Source organism: Vitis vinifera, chromosome 10 (genome assembly GCF_030704535.1).
Source record: "Vitis vinifera cultivar Pinot Noir 40024 chromosome 10, ASM3070453v1".
Lineage (NCBI taxonomy): Eukaryota > Viridiplantae > Streptophyta > Magnoliopsida > Vitales > Vitaceae > Vitis > Vitis vinifera.
The window spans coordinates 5,461,702-5,479,118 of NC_081814.1; the positions used below are offsets into that span (position 1 = coordinate 5,461,702).

General features: G+C 39.0%; 3 protein-coding genes across 3 annotated transcripts; 2 read left to right on the plus strand and 1 right to left on the minus strand.

The window, feature by feature from the left end:
• The first annotated feature begins 319 nt into the window (after positions 1 to 319).
• LOC100251365 (lipoyl synthase, mitochondrial) lies at positions 320 to 8,113 on the plus strand. The gene is given in 4 exon segments (NM_001397934.1): positions 320 to 806; positions 5,730 to 5,941; positions 6,135 to 6,514; positions 7,759 to 8,113. Coding segments are annotated over 4 exon segments (1,182 nt in total). The 5' UTR covers positions 320 to 354; the 3' UTR covers positions 7,897 to 8,113.
• Positions 8,114 to 8,240: 127 nt separating this feature from the next.
• LOC104878407 (uncharacterized) lies at positions 8,241 to 9,975 on the plus strand. The gene has a single exon (XM_010648711.3). The coding sequence runs from the start codon at positions 8,852 to 8,854 to the stop codon at positions 9,707 to 9,709; it is 858 nt and encodes a 285-aa protein (XP_010647013.1). The 5' UTR covers positions 8,241 to 8,851; the 3' UTR covers positions 9,710 to 9,975.
• A 1,750-nt stretch (positions 9,976 to 11,725) lies between these two features.
• Positions 11,726 to 16,171, minus strand: LOC100241762 (uncharacterized). The gene is made up of 2 exons (XM_002265028.5): positions 15,527 to 16,171; positions 11,726 to 12,381 (listed from the first exon to the last, which is right to left on the minus strand). The coding sequence occupies exons 1-2, from the start codon at positions 15,800 to 15,802 to the stop codon at positions 12,190 to 12,192; spliced, it is 468 nt and encodes a 155-aa protein (XP_002265064.1). The 5' UTR covers positions 15,803 to 16,171; the 3' UTR covers positions 11,726 to 12,189.
• Between the last annotated feature and the right edge of the window lie 1,246 nt (positions 16,172 to 17,417).

Genomic DNA, 17,417 nt, shown 5'->3' on the forward strand with positions numbered 1-17,417 from the left:
ATTATATATATTAATTTTTTTAATAAAATAAATTTAATAGGTGTATTATTATATTTTTATTTTTAATTGTTTCATATTTTTACGAATTTTTATTTCATCCATATTTTTGTCTGAATTTGCGATGCTTTCGTAAAATTCAATCACGGATATTTTCGTAATTTTTGATATTTTTAACCCTTGGTTATATATTTATAAGATCAGAAAAATGGTTCATCAAGTCCGATCAACGATGGAACAAAATTTCAAGTGAGTCAAGGTTGGTTGGCTGACCTGTGCCACCCAATCTCCACGCCCACACACACCAAATCAAAGATACGGAGAGAGCCAAAGCCGATTAGCCAAATTAGCGGAGAAATGTATACACGCCTTTCATCACTGGCCCTCCGGCACCACCGCCATAACCATAACAATTCTGTCCTTCTATTATCCTCACTCATCTCTCTCCGCCACTGCTCTTCTCCTCCTACAAACCCCGAACCACCTCAAACCCTAGCCTCCCTCCGCCATCGCCTTGCCGTTGAATCCCCCTCCCTTTCAGACTTTGTCCGCCTCCAGACTTCCGATGATTATTCCGTCGAGGTAGGAACCAAGAAGAAGCCTCTCTCTAAGCCCAAATGGATGAAGGAGTCTATCCCGGGCGGTGCCAAATATACCCAGATCAAGAAAAAGCTCCGCCAATTGAACCTCCACACGGTCTGCGAAGAGGCCCGCTGCCCCAACATGGGCGAGTGCTGGTCCGGTGGCGAGACCGGCACTGCCACTGCGACCATCATGATCTTGGGTGACACCTGCACTCGTGGATGCAGGTAGTTTTGATTCCTTCAATTTCATGATTTTGATTTTTGTAGGTGGTTTTGATGTTTGAATTTTTGTTGTTTGGTTGTTTCGTTGATTCGAGATGCTCCGAATTCGGTCGTGTTCTGTTGGCCATTTTAGATTGGTTTTATGAATCACAGTCCTACATGACCTGGAGCATCAATATCGGCCCAATGAATTTGATTTGCCTAGATGGGTTCTAGTATTTGAATTTGGTGATTTGATTGTGAAGTTGAAGTTGGAAGAAAAAATATAGAGTTTAGGAAAAAAGAAGAAACCAAAAAAATATTGGATTTTGAAAATGGAAACAGTCATAAGTTCTTGGAATTTGAAATTGGCTTCACAATGAATGCTGTTTATGTAGGTTCTTGGCATTTTGCTTTGACAAATTTTAACCCATCCAAAGTTGATGTTCCTGTGGTGAGTTCTCTTGTTAGAGTTTAATATCAATACCACTATTCAGTTCATTTTTGGCCCTGGGCCCTTTTTCCATGGACTGAAATTGCAAGCTGCAGATTTTGATTTTTCCATGATCTCCCATATGTAGATGGTAGATATGTTCTGTTAGCATGTTGAATTCAGTTTGCTGGTGCAGTGACAGTTGCTATCCGCATGGCTGTAATCAAGCTCAAAATTTTTATTGGTTTTAGCTCAAGGTTTTGGAATTTTATTGTGATAATGTTAAATTCGATCAAATTTCCCTTAAAATGTGAAACCTCAATCCTTTATGACAGCTTCGAGAATAGCTCTCTCGTCTTCTGATGAATTGAAGAAAAAGAGATCATATTTGTTAGTCAACATTTTGTTATCTTTCTCCACTTCTTTTTTTCCTCTTTAGAACATAGAATTGTTTGGTAAACAGGAAAGTAGTAGTTATGCAGAATCCCGCTCTGTTTAGGATATGGTGCAATAGCTGGTCCATTTGGGTTCACGACACTGAACATGGTGGTATCTCCACCACCTCTGAAAATGAGCACTATCCCCCCCCACCCCCCCTACCCCCTCACAGGCTCACACACACACACACACACAGAGGTAGGTCTCTGTTTCTGGCTCTGGATGTTTGGAGCTGGGTATTATCTTTTTTCCATTAAATGTGGTGGGAGGACAAGGAAGAATAAGTATGAGAATCTGGGTTGATCTTATATCCCTATGCCTAGAAAAGCAGTAGCCCCACCTCAAAGACTGATCCCAGATCTCTTCCTAGAACCATCAGTACCCCACAAGCACATTATTTTCTATGGTTTTTTCTCTGGATCACTAAAACACTAGGTTCCCCAGGTAATGCATATAACCTCTCCCTCTCAGTTCTAGGCATTTGGCAACCACAAACAAATTTCTCAAAATTAGAGACACATACTGAGGAATGAATCTACTTATTAGACTTACTGCAAGAAAATCTTGGTGAGAGTTTGTGGGTACACACAGCAAATCGAAGGAGGGAACTAATTACATGGATCCTTCTCTGTTTTATCTTTGGCACAACCAATCGTTGTTGCATTATGAGACTATGGCCTTGAGTCATGGTTGCATAAATTGTGCCAGTAACTTCAAAACCTTTACTAATTTCCTTCAATACCAAACCTACTGTAGAATAATCTTAAGGTTGCTACCTATAGTCAAATCACAGCAAGCTAGGGCTTTGGTTTTATAACGTTATGAAATGGGAATTAGAGTTAATGACAATGAAAAAGAAAGTAAAGGTAAGAATAATCAGAAGATCAGGAGGAAACAGTATTGGGTAGAAATTTTGTACGGAATATAAATTTCTTTAAAAATAAAGAGTTTAGAAAAAAACAAAAAAGCAAAAAAGCAAAAGGATATTAGATTTTGAAAATGGAAACAGTCATAAGTTCTTGGAATTTGAAAACAGCTTCACATGAATGCTGTGTATCTTGGTTCTTGGCATTTTGCTATGACAAATTTTAACCCATCCAAAGTTGATGTTACTGTCGTGAGTTCTCTTGTTAGAGTTTAATATCAATACTGCATTTTTATCACGAAACGCTGTATTGGCAGCTTCTAGGACAACAGGATATACAGACTTTCCAACAAAATATTGGAACACAAACACTTGGTAGCATTCCACATCAGCAAATCCATTCAGAAATACAAGGGAACTCCATAACTTGGAATTTATCCAAAAGCTTTATATTCGTCTAATCATCATAATTTTCCCCCCAAAAAACCTGATTTTGTTATCTGAACCTCAACCAATTCCAAAAAACTGCATAAAGCATAAATTCTGTTAATCTATCAACCAAAATATGGAAAATTCACAAACCCTGCATTTGATCTGAGAGAAAATTTAAGGGAAAGAGAAAAAACTAGTTGGGAATTTTTTTAATTAAAATTTTCAATCATTTTCCAAAATATCTAATTGGTTGACAGTCATTCTCATTGCCATTACAGAGTCAAACTACCAATAAACCCCAATCCTCTTTTAGATTGCTTAGAATATAGAGGAAGAGAAGGAAAAACAAAAGTTTGAATCCCAGTTTCCAAACTCCAGCAATAATCACAAGCCAGTTAACTTTCAGAAAACCAAAACTACATGACTAATAAATATTCAACATTATTGCTTTCAAAAATTCAAAACTACATGACTAATAAATATTCAACATTATTGCTTTCAAAAATTCAAAACTACATAACTAATAAATATTCAGTGAGAAAAAAAAAAAACATGGTGCTTAGATTTTCCAATATTCCAAAACCTATAAAACAGATAGTATGCCAAATTAAAAACTAAACTTGAAAAATCACAATATATACCACTTTCTTTCCATTCTGTAGCTTTCTCACCAAGCAAAGAGAGGGTAAACAAATAAAATGTCAAACATAACATTGTAAAAATGTTTAAATATGTAAAAAGAAACATTTGATTCAGCTGGTGTGAAGTTAATTTCAGTTGGTGTTGGTACTCCTGGTAAAGCCTGTATTCTCGCTGAGTGGGTATTCTTTTTTCCTCTTTGACTGTTAAACTAAGTCTGCCAGAGGAAGCTTATGTTTTTAACTAGTTGAAGTAAAATTTTGTTTCATGACATCTACTCTGAACTACTTTACATTTTTGTAGTTTATGTTGTGTTCACATTTGTTATTATCTTTTGATGAATGTTATAGTCACATTGCGATTGAATACTGGTTCTAATTTTTGAACTAATACTTCTTTAGAACCATTCTTTTTGTACTTTCATTCTTTGTTTTCATATTATTATCCTGCAATACCCAACTCCATCCTCTTCCATCTTGCTGCTACCATATCTATACAAGAGGTTTAATTCTACAATAAGCTTGTTAAGTAACACTACAAGCATCCTCTGAATTTATGTTATCAGGAAACAAAAAGTAAAGGCTTTGGTCATGACTTACGTTACAGACAGGATGGCACCTATACTTCTCCCCTTGTAAATGTACTAATGTGTGATGATGTCACAAGCTAATGTTGTCTATCAAAAAAAAAAAACAAGTTAATGTTATGGCTGGTTTATTGCAGTCAGGAAGCATGGGCTCATATATGATCAACTAATATCACACCATGTAGTTGGCTTATTTAATTGAAAAATCATTTGTCCAAAAAATCAGCCTTATTGAATGAGTATTGCCATTTGATTTTATTCAATTTCCTTGTATGGTTGAAGTGCATTTAGAAACCTTTTGATCATGTTGCTCAATCTCTCTCTCGCCCTTTTCTGAATCTAATTAAACCTCATTTAATCAGTGTAACTTTTTGCTGGTACAAGGTTGGGGTAGGGCTGTGGGAGGTTCCAGTTTCAAGTCTTAGTGAGGACAAAAATAAATAAATAAAAATAATATATTTTATGAATCCAAAACACAAAAAAAAAAAAAAAACAAAAAATCAGCACAATTTCTTGCACAATCAATCATTCAAACATGGCTCTGATTGTTTCATAAGTATACCATCTGTCATGAAAATGATTAACAATATGTGAGAACTCGCTTCTTAACTAGAGGAATGCCGTTTTCAATTAATATTACCAAAATGTGTTAATATTTGTTGTATGCCTATGCAATTTCATGGTGAAGGGACACATAACCTTTTAGGTCAGCATTTTAAAGTTTTGAATACTTTTTCAGTATTTTTGTTTCTTTGTTTATTAGATAAATAAGGGTTTTTTTTAGTATATTAATATGTCTATGTTTGTTTTTAATAACATAAATTTTCTCCTTATTATTATTATTTTTTTGTCAAAAAAAAAAAGAAGGTAATATCCTTGTGTTGTGATATCATGAATTCTGTAGGTTGATGTTTTAGACACCGATACACTTGGCATTAATGCCACATAGTATGCTAGAACTATGCCAATGAATAATGTTTCTGCTTGTTAAAGATTACGACTGGGATTGTTCTCAGTTTTCATATTCTCCATTGGTGAGTCGGGGTGTTTGCTTTGTATTTGCCACTCTGAGGATTACAATGTTTAGACTCCAAATGGCATAGAAATGAAAATAAAAGAAATTAAATACTTATACATTTAAAATTTTTCATTCTCTATATAGAAGAGATAAAATTGCAGAAACATGATAGAAAAAATTATTGATGATAAATTTGATTTTTATTCTTGTTCCTGTTTCCGTTTTTTTCCCCTTTCCTCGTACTTTTGTGCAAATTTTTCATAATCCAAATGGAGCCACAGTAGTTGTTTTCTTTAAGAGTTATTATAATGAATGCAGTAACGAGTGTTGAGAAATGTCAAGTGGACAATGCAAATATAAGGTGAAGCATTTTAATTTGTTTCAAGGTAAATATCTGACAGCAAAACATTGTGGCTTGTGATTGTTTGTGATTTTGCCCCAATTCTCAGATAAAAAGCAATTGTGAGATTTTTTCTAAGAAGTGAGGGTTCTTGACTGAAATCTTATTATACAGACATTTACTTGCTTCTTTTCAGATTCTGCAACGTCAAGACATCACGAACCCCTCCCCCTCCTGATCCAGATGAACCCTCCAAGGTTGCTGAGGCTATTGCATCCTGGGGTCTGGATTATGTTGTGATTACAAGTGTTGATCGTGATGATTTACCTGATCAAGGGAGTGGTCATTTTGCTGAGACGGTGCAGAAATTGAAGATTCTGAAGCCCAATATGCTGATTGAAGCCCTTGGTAGTAATCTGCTTTATTGCTTTTTGTATAAAATACCAGATTGCACTCCATGACAATGCAGACTGAACGTTGGTTGATATTTCATGGAAACCAACCTTCAAGGAATCATTTTTATTCTCACCTCTAGAATTCCCCAGTTGCTCTCATGGTTCATTCTTTCTAAACCTGGTTTTTATTGTTGGGAATTGTGTAGTTCCTGACTTCCGAGGAGACCCTGGCTGTGTGGAAAAAGTTTCTAAATCTGGATTAGATGTTTTTGCTCACAATATTGAGACGGTTGAAGAGCTTCAAAGTGCAGTTCGGGACCATCGTGCTAATTTCAAGCAATCTTTGGAAGTTTTAAAGTTAGCCAAAGAATATGCTGATGCCGGTACACTAACCAAGACATCAATAATGTTGGGATGTGGGGAAACACCTGATCAAGTAGTGAGAACTATGGAAAAGGTCAGGGCTGCAGGTGTTGATGTCATGACCTTTGGTCAGTATATGAGACCGTCAAAGCGTCATATGCCTGTGTCTGAGTACATTACTCCTGAGGCTTTTGAGAAATATCGAATACTTGGCATGGATATGGTATGCTTTGACCCCTCATTTACTTTTGGCACATGTAAAACCTCATTGTTTTATGTTCTCTTATGTATTCCAGTGTGACCATACATATCCTTATGATTATCATTGCTACACCATCAATGAGCTATATCATACTTCACCTGCATGTGTCATTGAATTTCACTTCTATTGCTTCTTTTTTAGTTCTCTTGTCACCATTTTCTTGTTTCCTTCATATTTTTCTGTGCTTTCTTTCTTGTGGGAACCTCACTTAGAATTGTTCGATATGTATGGGTACGTAAATTTACAGTATTATTGAATTAAGTGCCCTTCAATATTATCTTTGTGGTCCATCAAGGTCCTTTGCATATTTTCCTGATTGCATGTACCATTGTTTTAATCATTTTTATCTGATTGTAATGACTAGAATTTGAATGTTGTCACCACCTTGAGGTGCTGGTCATCATTTGTTTGAATGTTGTCACCATTTTGAGGTGCTGATCATCATTTGTTTGAATGTTGTCACCATTTTGAGGTGCTGATCATCATTTGTTTGAATGTTGTCCCACCTTAAGGTGCTTTTCATCATTTACAGGCATCAAACTTCTAGTTGTGCCAGACATGATTTTCACTTCTTGGCATCAGTTCTTAGTTTTTCTTTTCCTTCTAAATTTTTTGTTCAGGTTGCATCTAAACACTTTATGCTGATTTGGCTAGTCCTGTAAGATGATATTTCAGAGTGCTTAATTTCGTGCATGATTTTAGTGCTTTGTTCATGTTTCAACTAAGACTGTTACCAATCTCCTTGGCTAATTGGTGACTTATAATCTTGTCAATCTGGTGCTAATAAAAATTATTTTTCCTTTGGATGGTAGATCTTTGTTTTCTTCTTGTCCTTGGTTTTAACACCCCAAACCAATTCACCATTTCATCTTTCTTAGTAACTTCATAATTTTGTCTTCATATGGTGTTTGAGAAGAGTGGAACCTGGAAAATTCTATTAGAGAACACCATAGTCCCTGTATTGCTGTGCTTAGAGTTCAAGGAAAGGTATTGGGGGTGGGAAGCTTAAGGGAATTCATCCTTGGATGCATTTTCTTTGTACCATGTTTGTGTGGTTTTTACCAGTGATTTGCAAGGCTGGATTGGGTTCTGTGTTTGCATGTCTGTCGGTCGTCAAACACTGAATGATATAAGGTCAAATAGACACATGTATTTGTTGTTTTATTAGGCAGTTAGATGTAACATATGCTCCCGTGTGTGGGCAGGGATTTCGGTACGTGGCCTCAGGACCCATGGTGAGGTCTTCATACAAGGCGGGTGAATTCTACATCAAGTCCATGATTGACGCAGATCGGGCCATGTCCTGGGCGTCATCATCTCCTTCACCCCTCCCTGCTGCCTGAATAAAAAGAGAGGTTCTTTAATAATATCGCGGCTTATCCACCTGTCTTTGACTCTTTTATTTATTGTTTTACTTTCATCTGCTCATCCACCTGTATATTCAACTCAATTTGTTCTCAGATGTTGTTCAGTAGCTATTTTATTGGAGATCTTCGGTTTTTAGATCTCTGCCATCCCCGTCTCTATATAATAAATCTGAACCAACATGGGGTTTGTTTCACTTTGTAGCCTCATCTGTCTTGCCACTTTCCCATCATTATTGCCCTTTTTTATCATTTATTTTAGGTTTGGCTTTTTGCACTGTCATCAATTGCTCAGTCTGGGTTCTCGAAGAAGAGGGGGATTTGATGAAGAACAATAGCTGTGAGGGCCCCCATATCTTCCACATTATGAATTGACCTGAGAATGTCTGATTGGACGGTTGTGATCTTTTATTGGTTTAGTATATTCAAGACATGGTCTCCGTCGGATCACTCATTAGTCCATGGCCCACCCACTTGTCCGTCTGCAATGTTTAGGAATGGTGACCCGGTGGGACGCCCATTCTGGGGACATCACATGTATCGGCGGTGGAAAAAAGTAGAGAGAAGAAAAAAAATAAAAAAACAGAACATGCGCCACTTGTTGAAAATTCAGGGAGAGTGATGCGGCACGGATCACGAGAAACCAAGGCACAGGCCCCCCCTCCCAACTCCCCAGTGAAAAGGAAATAGAATTCGTGGAGCTTTTCTACATTAAATACATTTACAGTGGCCCCCCAAAATCCATTCGCCAATTAACAACTACCCTCCCTCCCATGACTCCCATGGTCTTCATCACCAGCTCCTATTAATACTCCCACCTGCTTCTTCTGTTCTGATCTCAGCCGGAAAATCACGTCGCCTCCCAATTCAGGCGCAATGCCAGTGACAAAAACCCTAAACCTCCATCATTAGTAGCTACTGCTATTAATTTCAGATGGGTTGTTGTGTTAGCACCTCCACCCCTCTAAAACAGCAACAGAAACAGAAACAGCAGCATCAGCATTGGCCTTCGGATTATAGCAGAGGATGTGAGGGCAAAGCTACTCCGCCTCCTTTGATGGAGGAGGAGGCTGTCAAGGAAGTGCTCTCCGAAACTCCCGCACCCAAACCCCCTCCTACCGAAGTAGAAGAAGAGAATACTACCCCTCCCTCTCCCAAACTGGCGTTGAAGAAGGTTGAAGAAGAGGAGAAGATCCAAGAGAAAGTTCCAGTTAGTACTGTAGAAGAGATTTCTGAAATTTCTGAGATTTGTAGCATGAGCGAGAGTGTTTCCACGACCACCATTACCGAGAGGAGAGACGACGATGAGCGGAGCCGGGACGAGTGTGAGGTGCGGCAGAGGGTGTTGAGGTCTCCGGCCAGGTTCCTGAGCAACCATCGCCCTCCTTCTGGGGATTTAGGAGGGAAGAGAGAGTGGGGGGTGGGAAAGTCACCGGCCAGGAGGTCCGAACCGTCGCCTGGCAAAGTGAGGTCAGTTTCCGCCAGAGACGGGAGTCAGCCTACGGTGAGGCAAATCGATAGGCGCCGGCGGGACTCTAGCGAGAATGGCGCACGGAGGTCCAGGTCCCCTGCTACGCGTTCCGATAATGGAGCTTCTAGATCCGGCATCGGACGGAGCCCATCAGCAAGGAAGACAGGGCAATCCCCTAGCCGTGTTCCGGCGGCGGCGGCGCCCGGAAGTAGCAGAAATGTAGAGCAGACGGAGAAGGAAGGGAAGTGGCCGCCGCCGCCGGCGACGAACGAGTCACTGGAAAATCCTCTGGTGTCGTTAGAATGTTTCATCTTTCTGTAGGAATATCCCGGGAGGGAATCAAATTGTGGTCCCTCCAGTGAATGGTCTTGGATAGGGAGAGTGCCGGAATTAGGATCGCCGGCTAGTAGACCCCGCTTCTTTCTTCTTCCACTTTTGTTTTGTTGTAGTCATGTAGATAGAAGTCAAAGGTCAATATCGGGATTGGAAGCTTTGTCACTCTCTCACTGAAACTTGCCATGATTGCTCTGTGTCACAGTTTTGGGTACCTGGTTACGTAGTGCCAGTAATTGACCTAATTTTTTTCACTCTGTTCCTGCACCGCCTATCTTTATACGCAATCACCAACATTGCATTCACACTATGGGTTTCAACGTACCACAAGGCACAAACCAACCCTTTATTTTTGGTCATTAAGTAAATGTACTACTAGAAACTGAAAAACAAAATATAAAAAAATTATAATTGTAATAAGTGTTCGATTGGGTGGCTCCTCACTTTGTTTTTTAGCAAGCGAAAGAGGAATTAATGTGTTTTGGTAGATGAGCACAGAGTGGTTGAGTGTCTTGATTGTCAAGTGCTGTGGTCCTCCATCCTGATGCATGGGCATTGGTCCACTAGCCCACAACACTCGACTCATACTTGAACCTCTTGGACTGTAAAATGTAAATTTAAATTTTTTGGGTGTTTCTGGTGCTGTGTTTGGTTAGTCATGGTTGGAGCTTATAGACAAATTGTGGTACCACTGTGTAAGCTTATGGTCCCATCAAACTACACATCCTCACAAACCACCAAATCAACGAGGGTCCTTGGAAAAACTATTTTGAAGCACAAGAGGCAAGTCTGAAAGGGGAAGCATGAACAAGCTACTATATATTTGAGGTCTTTCCCAGAAAAACTAGCTCAAGAGAGAAGAACAAAAACAGAAGGCAAAAAATAAGCAGGTTGTGATATGATTCAAATGAGTAAGTTTAAAAACAAAAATATGCTGACGAAAAAGGGTTATTTAAGACAAATCTACATTAAATGATGGGTTGAAGTTTGGGGCATCTTAGCGGGAATCCCAGTCGTGGGAGAGCCGTTGGGGCATGAAGACAACGGAATGGATTAGTATTTAGTAGTCCATCCTTCTTTTAATTCTCATTTTAAACTGAACTTGGTGGGAGTGGGGGACACTCTATGAATTGAATTGAAAAGGCAGTATTGGGCCTTTTTGGACTCTTTTCCGTCTTCGTCTTTGTCTATCAACCAGACAAAACCAAATCTTTTCCAACCCAATCGTGTGAAAATCAATGAAAGAAAAGGAATGTTGGAAGTTTCCCAAGTTCAAAATTCAAGCCTGCTATATTTGATTTTTGTTTTTTTGTGACTAAATGGGATTCGGATGGTGACATTTTAGCCTGTCCACCACTCAGAACTTTCCTTCAGTATCTGCTATTTTTAAATTGGGCTTTTGGGCGGTTCGATTAAGCCATTCAGGCCTCTAGGCGCACTTATGAGTTGTATTCTTATGAGTGACGCTATGGGCAGTGGAACCCCATTTTCCCATATAAAGAAGTCCCCAATTTTGCCCTTTGGGTTCCTTGCAATAGAACGTTGTCTTCCTCCCTTTTCAGGCCTGCCAAGTTGTTAGGATATAATGTTTCTAGTTAGTTTGTTGACGGTGATAATGGTGTAGCTCAGCCTGGATCGATAAGTTGGGTGCCACACGAGGGAGTAAAGATGGGTCGCATCGAAAACCAACTTCAGGTCTGCGTCAATACGGTGGAACAACGTGCCTGCCCACATCGGTTTATTAAATGGGGCTGCCTCCTTTAGCTTAGGAGGTGTAACATTGTAAACATAGTACTGAACTGCCGTAGGATCTGGCAATGGGCCTTGGCTGGTGCGAAACAAAAATATTATCTAAATTGCGGTTTGTGATAGGAAAATGAAGAATCATGGGCTCTCAAGCACAACAAATGGGCACTCTCATGCTTGGTACAGGAGAATGGTTTAATTACCAACCACCACAACAATGGGCACACTTTTGTGCTTGGGAAAGCAGATCATCAGACATTAAAGAAGAATGGATTCTCAAATATCACAAATGGATACTTTGCACATACTTGTGAAAACTGAAAAATACTCCCTCAGCCAGCCCTTTTAATACGTAATAGTAGCCTCTTACTTTCCTCTCTTTTTTTTCCTCCTTTGGTACATGGAGACTCACCCATTTGATATGCAATCCAATCAAATTACATTTGGAAAATCTGAAAACTATGGAAAAAGATGGACATGTAAAATAGGCCTGTGCCTAAAGATGCTTCAGATCTGATTAGGAAGGAGATACTAAACCAGCCAACCCACTGTAAGCAACTAAATCCTATATACACAGAGAACATGAAGCTTCCAGGCAGGGTTGACCTCAAGTTCAAACTTTACATATCTGCTTGTGCACCTTCAACCAAGTAGAGTAGAACTTTATCTCATCAGCAGAGAATGATGATGTGAAAAGCAGATGTTTCTGGTATTCAGTGTTATCATGTTGAAGCTTGGTTCACCGTGTCTGCAATATTGTTGGGGTTTGAGGAGGGATTGGCAGTTGAATTATGTTCTTTGAGAGGCCATGGGATGCGATCTGGTGGACAAGGCACAGGAGCTGGATGTGCAATGAATGTCGGGATATCTTCTCCAGGCATCAACACTGAAACTCCCCTTGCATACACAGTCATCTGCAGATTTTTGAAGAGAGAAAAGTCAATTGATTTGAATGATAGGAAATTGCATCTAAAGAAGCTATGTCATGCCCAGAAGAAGGATGTTCAGAAATGAAAAGGAAAGGCCAGAGTAATCTAGTGATGGGGATATGCCAAGTGTCTTTCTATCAGCTGCTCCTATCAAAGGGCCATAAGCCATAACATAAGAAATCACATAATGCCAACATCGTGAAAACGTGCAAAAACTAAACTGCTAGTTTGTTTGTCAGTTGATCAGCAGTGTCATGCATGCAGGTGCATTGGCAAGGAACAATCATCAATACCAGCCACAAACATAACAATTAGAACTGAAACCTTCATCGAAACAAAACAAATGACATCCCATAAGAACATCAACATTATGAAAAAGGGCAAGAACCAAACTTGTTTTTTGTTAGGTCACTAGGTTTAAAAGTATCAAGTATGTAGGTACATACAAGATAAACCATTAGAAGCTGCAGAAAATAACCACAATGGCTCAAAACTACCCTAGTAAGTCATCGAGCAGGTTCTTCACCAACCACATCAATTACCTTAACAAATACCCAAGTTTTTATTTTCTGTCATTTGGACATCACTGAATGATAAGGAATCATCTGGCAAGTGAAAAAAGGAAAGCGAACAACAGCAGAAAAAAATAAACAAATCCATTAAATCCAATCACATGGTAGTGTTTCTTTGCGGTTTTCCTACACGTCTTTTCCTATTATTAATCATTTTTATTTTTTTTTGTTTTCTTCAGCACATAATGAATAACATTATCCCAAGAACCTACATACATATTTGACATCTTCTTTCTCGTATAATGGTCAGAATATAAATGGTGGAGGCTGAGACGTGTCGGCACTTTATTTAGATGATATAATATAGAAACAGAGTAGCTGGAGAACATATAATTTCTTTTTCCCATAAAGCAAAGGGATCTTCTACTTAAGAATAAGTCTCACATGGGAATTTTTTTTTTTCTCGTTTTTAGGAATTACATTTGAAGTTTCAAGTTCTAGGCCTAGATCTGGGAACAAATTCATAACATCAGGTCTAGGCTTCATTTTTTTGATGATCTCAGATCACATTCACCATGAATGACAACAACACATCAAGTAACAAAATCGTACATGGTGTTCTTGTCACTTGTTTTTGCATATTGGACTAACTCAGATATTTTGTTTGTGTGCTTGGTGACCATCAGTGAGGGTGAGCCTTGAAAAGACCACAATTATAGACTTCCTCCTTGGATCCTAAAAATGTTAATATTTCCCTACTTCATAAACCATAAGCCTCAAGTGTCTGAATCCAGTACAGTAGATGTGAGTCCTCGAGCACAATTGATATACAAGTGTAACATACGAAGTGATTTAGACCACACAAATGGAGGGCCCCATCATGGAGATTTGATCACTTATACCCATTTTGTCATTCAAATTTACCACAGCAATGGGATCATAATATCATCTACTGAAGGCCACTTGAATTCTCAAAAATCCTTGATTATTCCTTTTTTCTGTAGCTAAAAGCAACATTAAGTAGAGGACAAACCCAAAAGGTTTCCTTCCAATTGAACAATAAGGTTACATTTGATGGTGGGCCTTATATGTTCCAGAGAAGGTAGGTATCAATTAAAGCGATGCACCCACAGGGTATACTTTAAAACAAATTAACTTTGATCATCTCCTACTACTAGACAAAGCACACACATGCTAATTCATAATTTAGTAGGTAAATAAGTTTATAGAAGCTAGTTTGATACACATTTAAAACTCCAAGCAAAAAGACAATAAACAAGGACTCGCCCACAAAGAAAGTTGACTACCTGTCCCTGACCCTCGGTGATGGCCATGCGGAGCATCATAAAGGTTGGCACTGATGGGGCCTAATGCCCACCATGTACAGAAATGGGGCTAGACACCAAGAAGTACAAATAGTCCCCAGACTGTTTGGTTGGGACCAATCATTCAGCAGACAACTACTTAGCCGGGCCATTGCCCAGCAATCATAATTACAAGACAGCACAGAATATTAACATAGAAAATTTTGATGAAAAATTATAAATTTGGATGAGAAGAAAATTCAAAAGGACAATGATGTTGCCAGAGATATATCCTAGTTTTTGTGGACATTTGAAGAAGTTGATTGGAAAATAAGATTGGGTAAAAAGCAACTGAATCCTTACCAAACAGAAAATCTACTAATGCCATGGTCTACGCAAAGTCTATCATTCTATCAACTTAGGTCACTCTGGATTGAAGTTTGCCCATTCTAGAATGGAACTCAATTTGCTGAAGTTCAATGCCCATTAAATCAGTTAAAATGATTAGCCAAATGGTGAGCTAGTTATCCATTAGGCACCAGCAAGGGATGAAACATTTTTATTACAGAACACAGACAAATATGATAGACATGGCTAGGGGTATGGCCATTCCAAGAATTTGGAAGGCCAGGGTCTAGCAGATTAAAATGGTCTATATAATGTGATCAAAAACCTCTCTTGGGTTTTCCAGAGATGATATGGTGGTTAAAGGAAACATCAAAAGCCCCATGAAACTGAGAAGGCTATATATTTTGAGGGGAAGGGAAAATGAAAAGAGGAGAAAAAAAAAAGCCTTGAAATCACCATGAAAAAAGGAAATATCTACAGCAACCTCCATAAATGCTATAAATCCTTTGCAAAACATCGTTTATTAAATAAAGAGGTGGTATAAACAAGCCAAATATAGGACTGGGAAATCTCTGAAATTCATAAAATTACCACAAAGAAAACTACTTGTAAATGAAAAACTTTATGTCAGACAAGTAATCATCACTATCTACAGAAAACAAAATAACCACCCAAAACCGTCAAAACATACACAAAAGAGAAAAGAAAGCAATTAATTTTCTGTCAAAATGAAAATCATTCGGTCAACAGAAAGCTTGAGAGAAAGGAAAAAGAGAAGACTTGATAAGGGAAAAGTTAAAAACACTAGAAAAACAGAGGCGCTTGCAGGCATTTTCCTTCCTTTCCGCTCCCGAGAGGCGAGAACCAAACAGAAAATTGTGCATTTTTTCACTAATTAGCAATTTAGGATGTGACCCACAAGTTAAAAAGAAGCATGTAATAAAAGCAAACACATGGGTTACTCACTTTAGGTGATGGGTGACCAAGCTTCCCATTGAACCCCATCTGGGACTCGACATCCCCGCGGTCCCTGCCGGTGGCCGGCGATAGAGAAGGCGGCGTGGGTCTGAGAAACCTCTCAAAGATAGCCATGACAAGGAACATGGAGATGAGAATGGCAGTGGCAACGAACCCAAATGACACCGCATTGACAGAGTTGTCAAAATGCCTCCAGTGCTCCTCTCTCTGCACGTTCGCCGGAGCCCCAGTTGGTGGCCAACTCCAACCACTCTGTTCTCCCATTTCTCTTTCTTTTCACGTATTAAAGCACACTCCAGAAGTAGAAGCTCTGGAACAACGTAGCCCAGTTGTTCTTCATGACACTGCAGTTGTATACAAAGAAAGCGTTGAAAGTAGACAAATAGACATATGGATGGAGTGATGGTAGGGCTTTAGACCTTATCAGAGGCAACGGTATTGGGACTTAAACCTGTGACTTAGCCTCCCAAAAGAGAGTGAGAGGAGCATGTGGGAGTAGCTTTACAGAGAGGAGGCTGAGGTTGGAAAAAGGAGAGAGAGAAGAGACCGCTTTAGAATTTGGATAGGTGGTTGATTCTTCTTCTACTTCTCCTCTGCTTTGCTTTCTTTTTATTTTTCTCTTCTTTTTTTTTGGGATATTATACAAAATGGCACCTGATTTTGGCAGTTGAAATGGACCTCTCAGTTTATTTATTTAAGCATCACAACAAGTTGGGCCTCCATTTGGGCCTCAGCCTGTCTTAGCAGTTATCCCTTGTCTCTCTCTTCTTCTACCCTTCCCCCAAACCCTAAAATAATAATAATAATAATGCAATAAAAAAAAATCCATTTGTTAGTTAGAGAGTTGACATCTTCCATGGCTAAATTTTTATTTTTTTTGAAACAACTAGATTTTTCCTGGATCTAACTTGGCCCACTTTCTACAACTCCATCTCAAATTTTAAACAATTCCTTGTAGACATCATTTATGGATCCCTTGACCCAATTACTCAATCTTGGAAATTTAAAAAATGGCAGCCAACTTGTAGTTGGGGATCGAATTAAGGCTCACCACCAAGCACAAGAAGTGCGCCAACGTCCAGCTCCATAACTAATCGATTCAATTTTACTCTTAAGCAAATTTAATCTGTGGCTTGGGGCCCGCCAGCTCCATAAATTACCTTTTCAAAATCAGTGTTATACCTGAGTGGGCCCGGCCCAATATCTTGTCCACGCATGTACTCACTGCCTGACAAATACCCTAGCTTGGGACCAATATTTACACAAAAAATGGCACTCTGACAGTACTCCTCATCGAGGTAGGGAACCCAGTTCTGAAACCTATCTGATGGTCTCAGGATAAGTGGCAATCCTGAGATTATGCGGAAACGTGTGGGTGAAGTATTTGTGCTACAGTCCAAGTCAAGAAATTGGAGACCTAGAGAGGCTACAGAGCCTATACCACAAAGGGTTTCATGGGAAACTGAGAAAGAAAAGTACGTCTCATTTTTTTCTCGAGAAAAGGTCTTGTCTCACGCTTGCTCCCACCCTCCCACCTCCATGTGTGCTGCTCACGAATCGTCTTACCTGGCAGTTCATGCCATGTCATCAAGATTATGAATTTGTAAGTATGGACTACAATACCTAATTGTGGATACTCGTGCCTGAAAGTAGAATTCATATACCATATCTAAAACTGAATGATAATCTTAAAATAAAAAATAAAATAAAGGATATTTGGAAATTATTTATATTGAAATTAAATGGGTGACAAGTGAAGGGAAGGCCAAAGAGGAAAGGAGGGCCATTTTAATTAAACAGAGGTTACATAGTCACATGCAAAATGTCGGAGGGATGCTCCATGTCTCCCAAGCCCCCTGGATTCCCATGGTCCCCACCT

Bases quoted from the DNA above. Each gene is read 5' to 3' on its own strand.
- LOC104878407 (XM_010648711.3), top strand. From the start codon at position 8,852: ATGGGTTGTTGTGTTAGCACCTCCACCCCTCTAAAACAGCAACAGAAA.
- LOC100241762 (XM_002265028.5), bottom strand. From the start codon at position 15,802: ATGGGAGAACAGAGTGGTTGGAGTTGGCCACCAACTGGGGCTCCGGCG. The intron at 12,382-15,526 runs GTGAGTAACCCA...AAAAATCTGCAG, and splicing joins TTGGTCACCCATCACCTAAA to ATGACTGTGTATGCAAGGGG.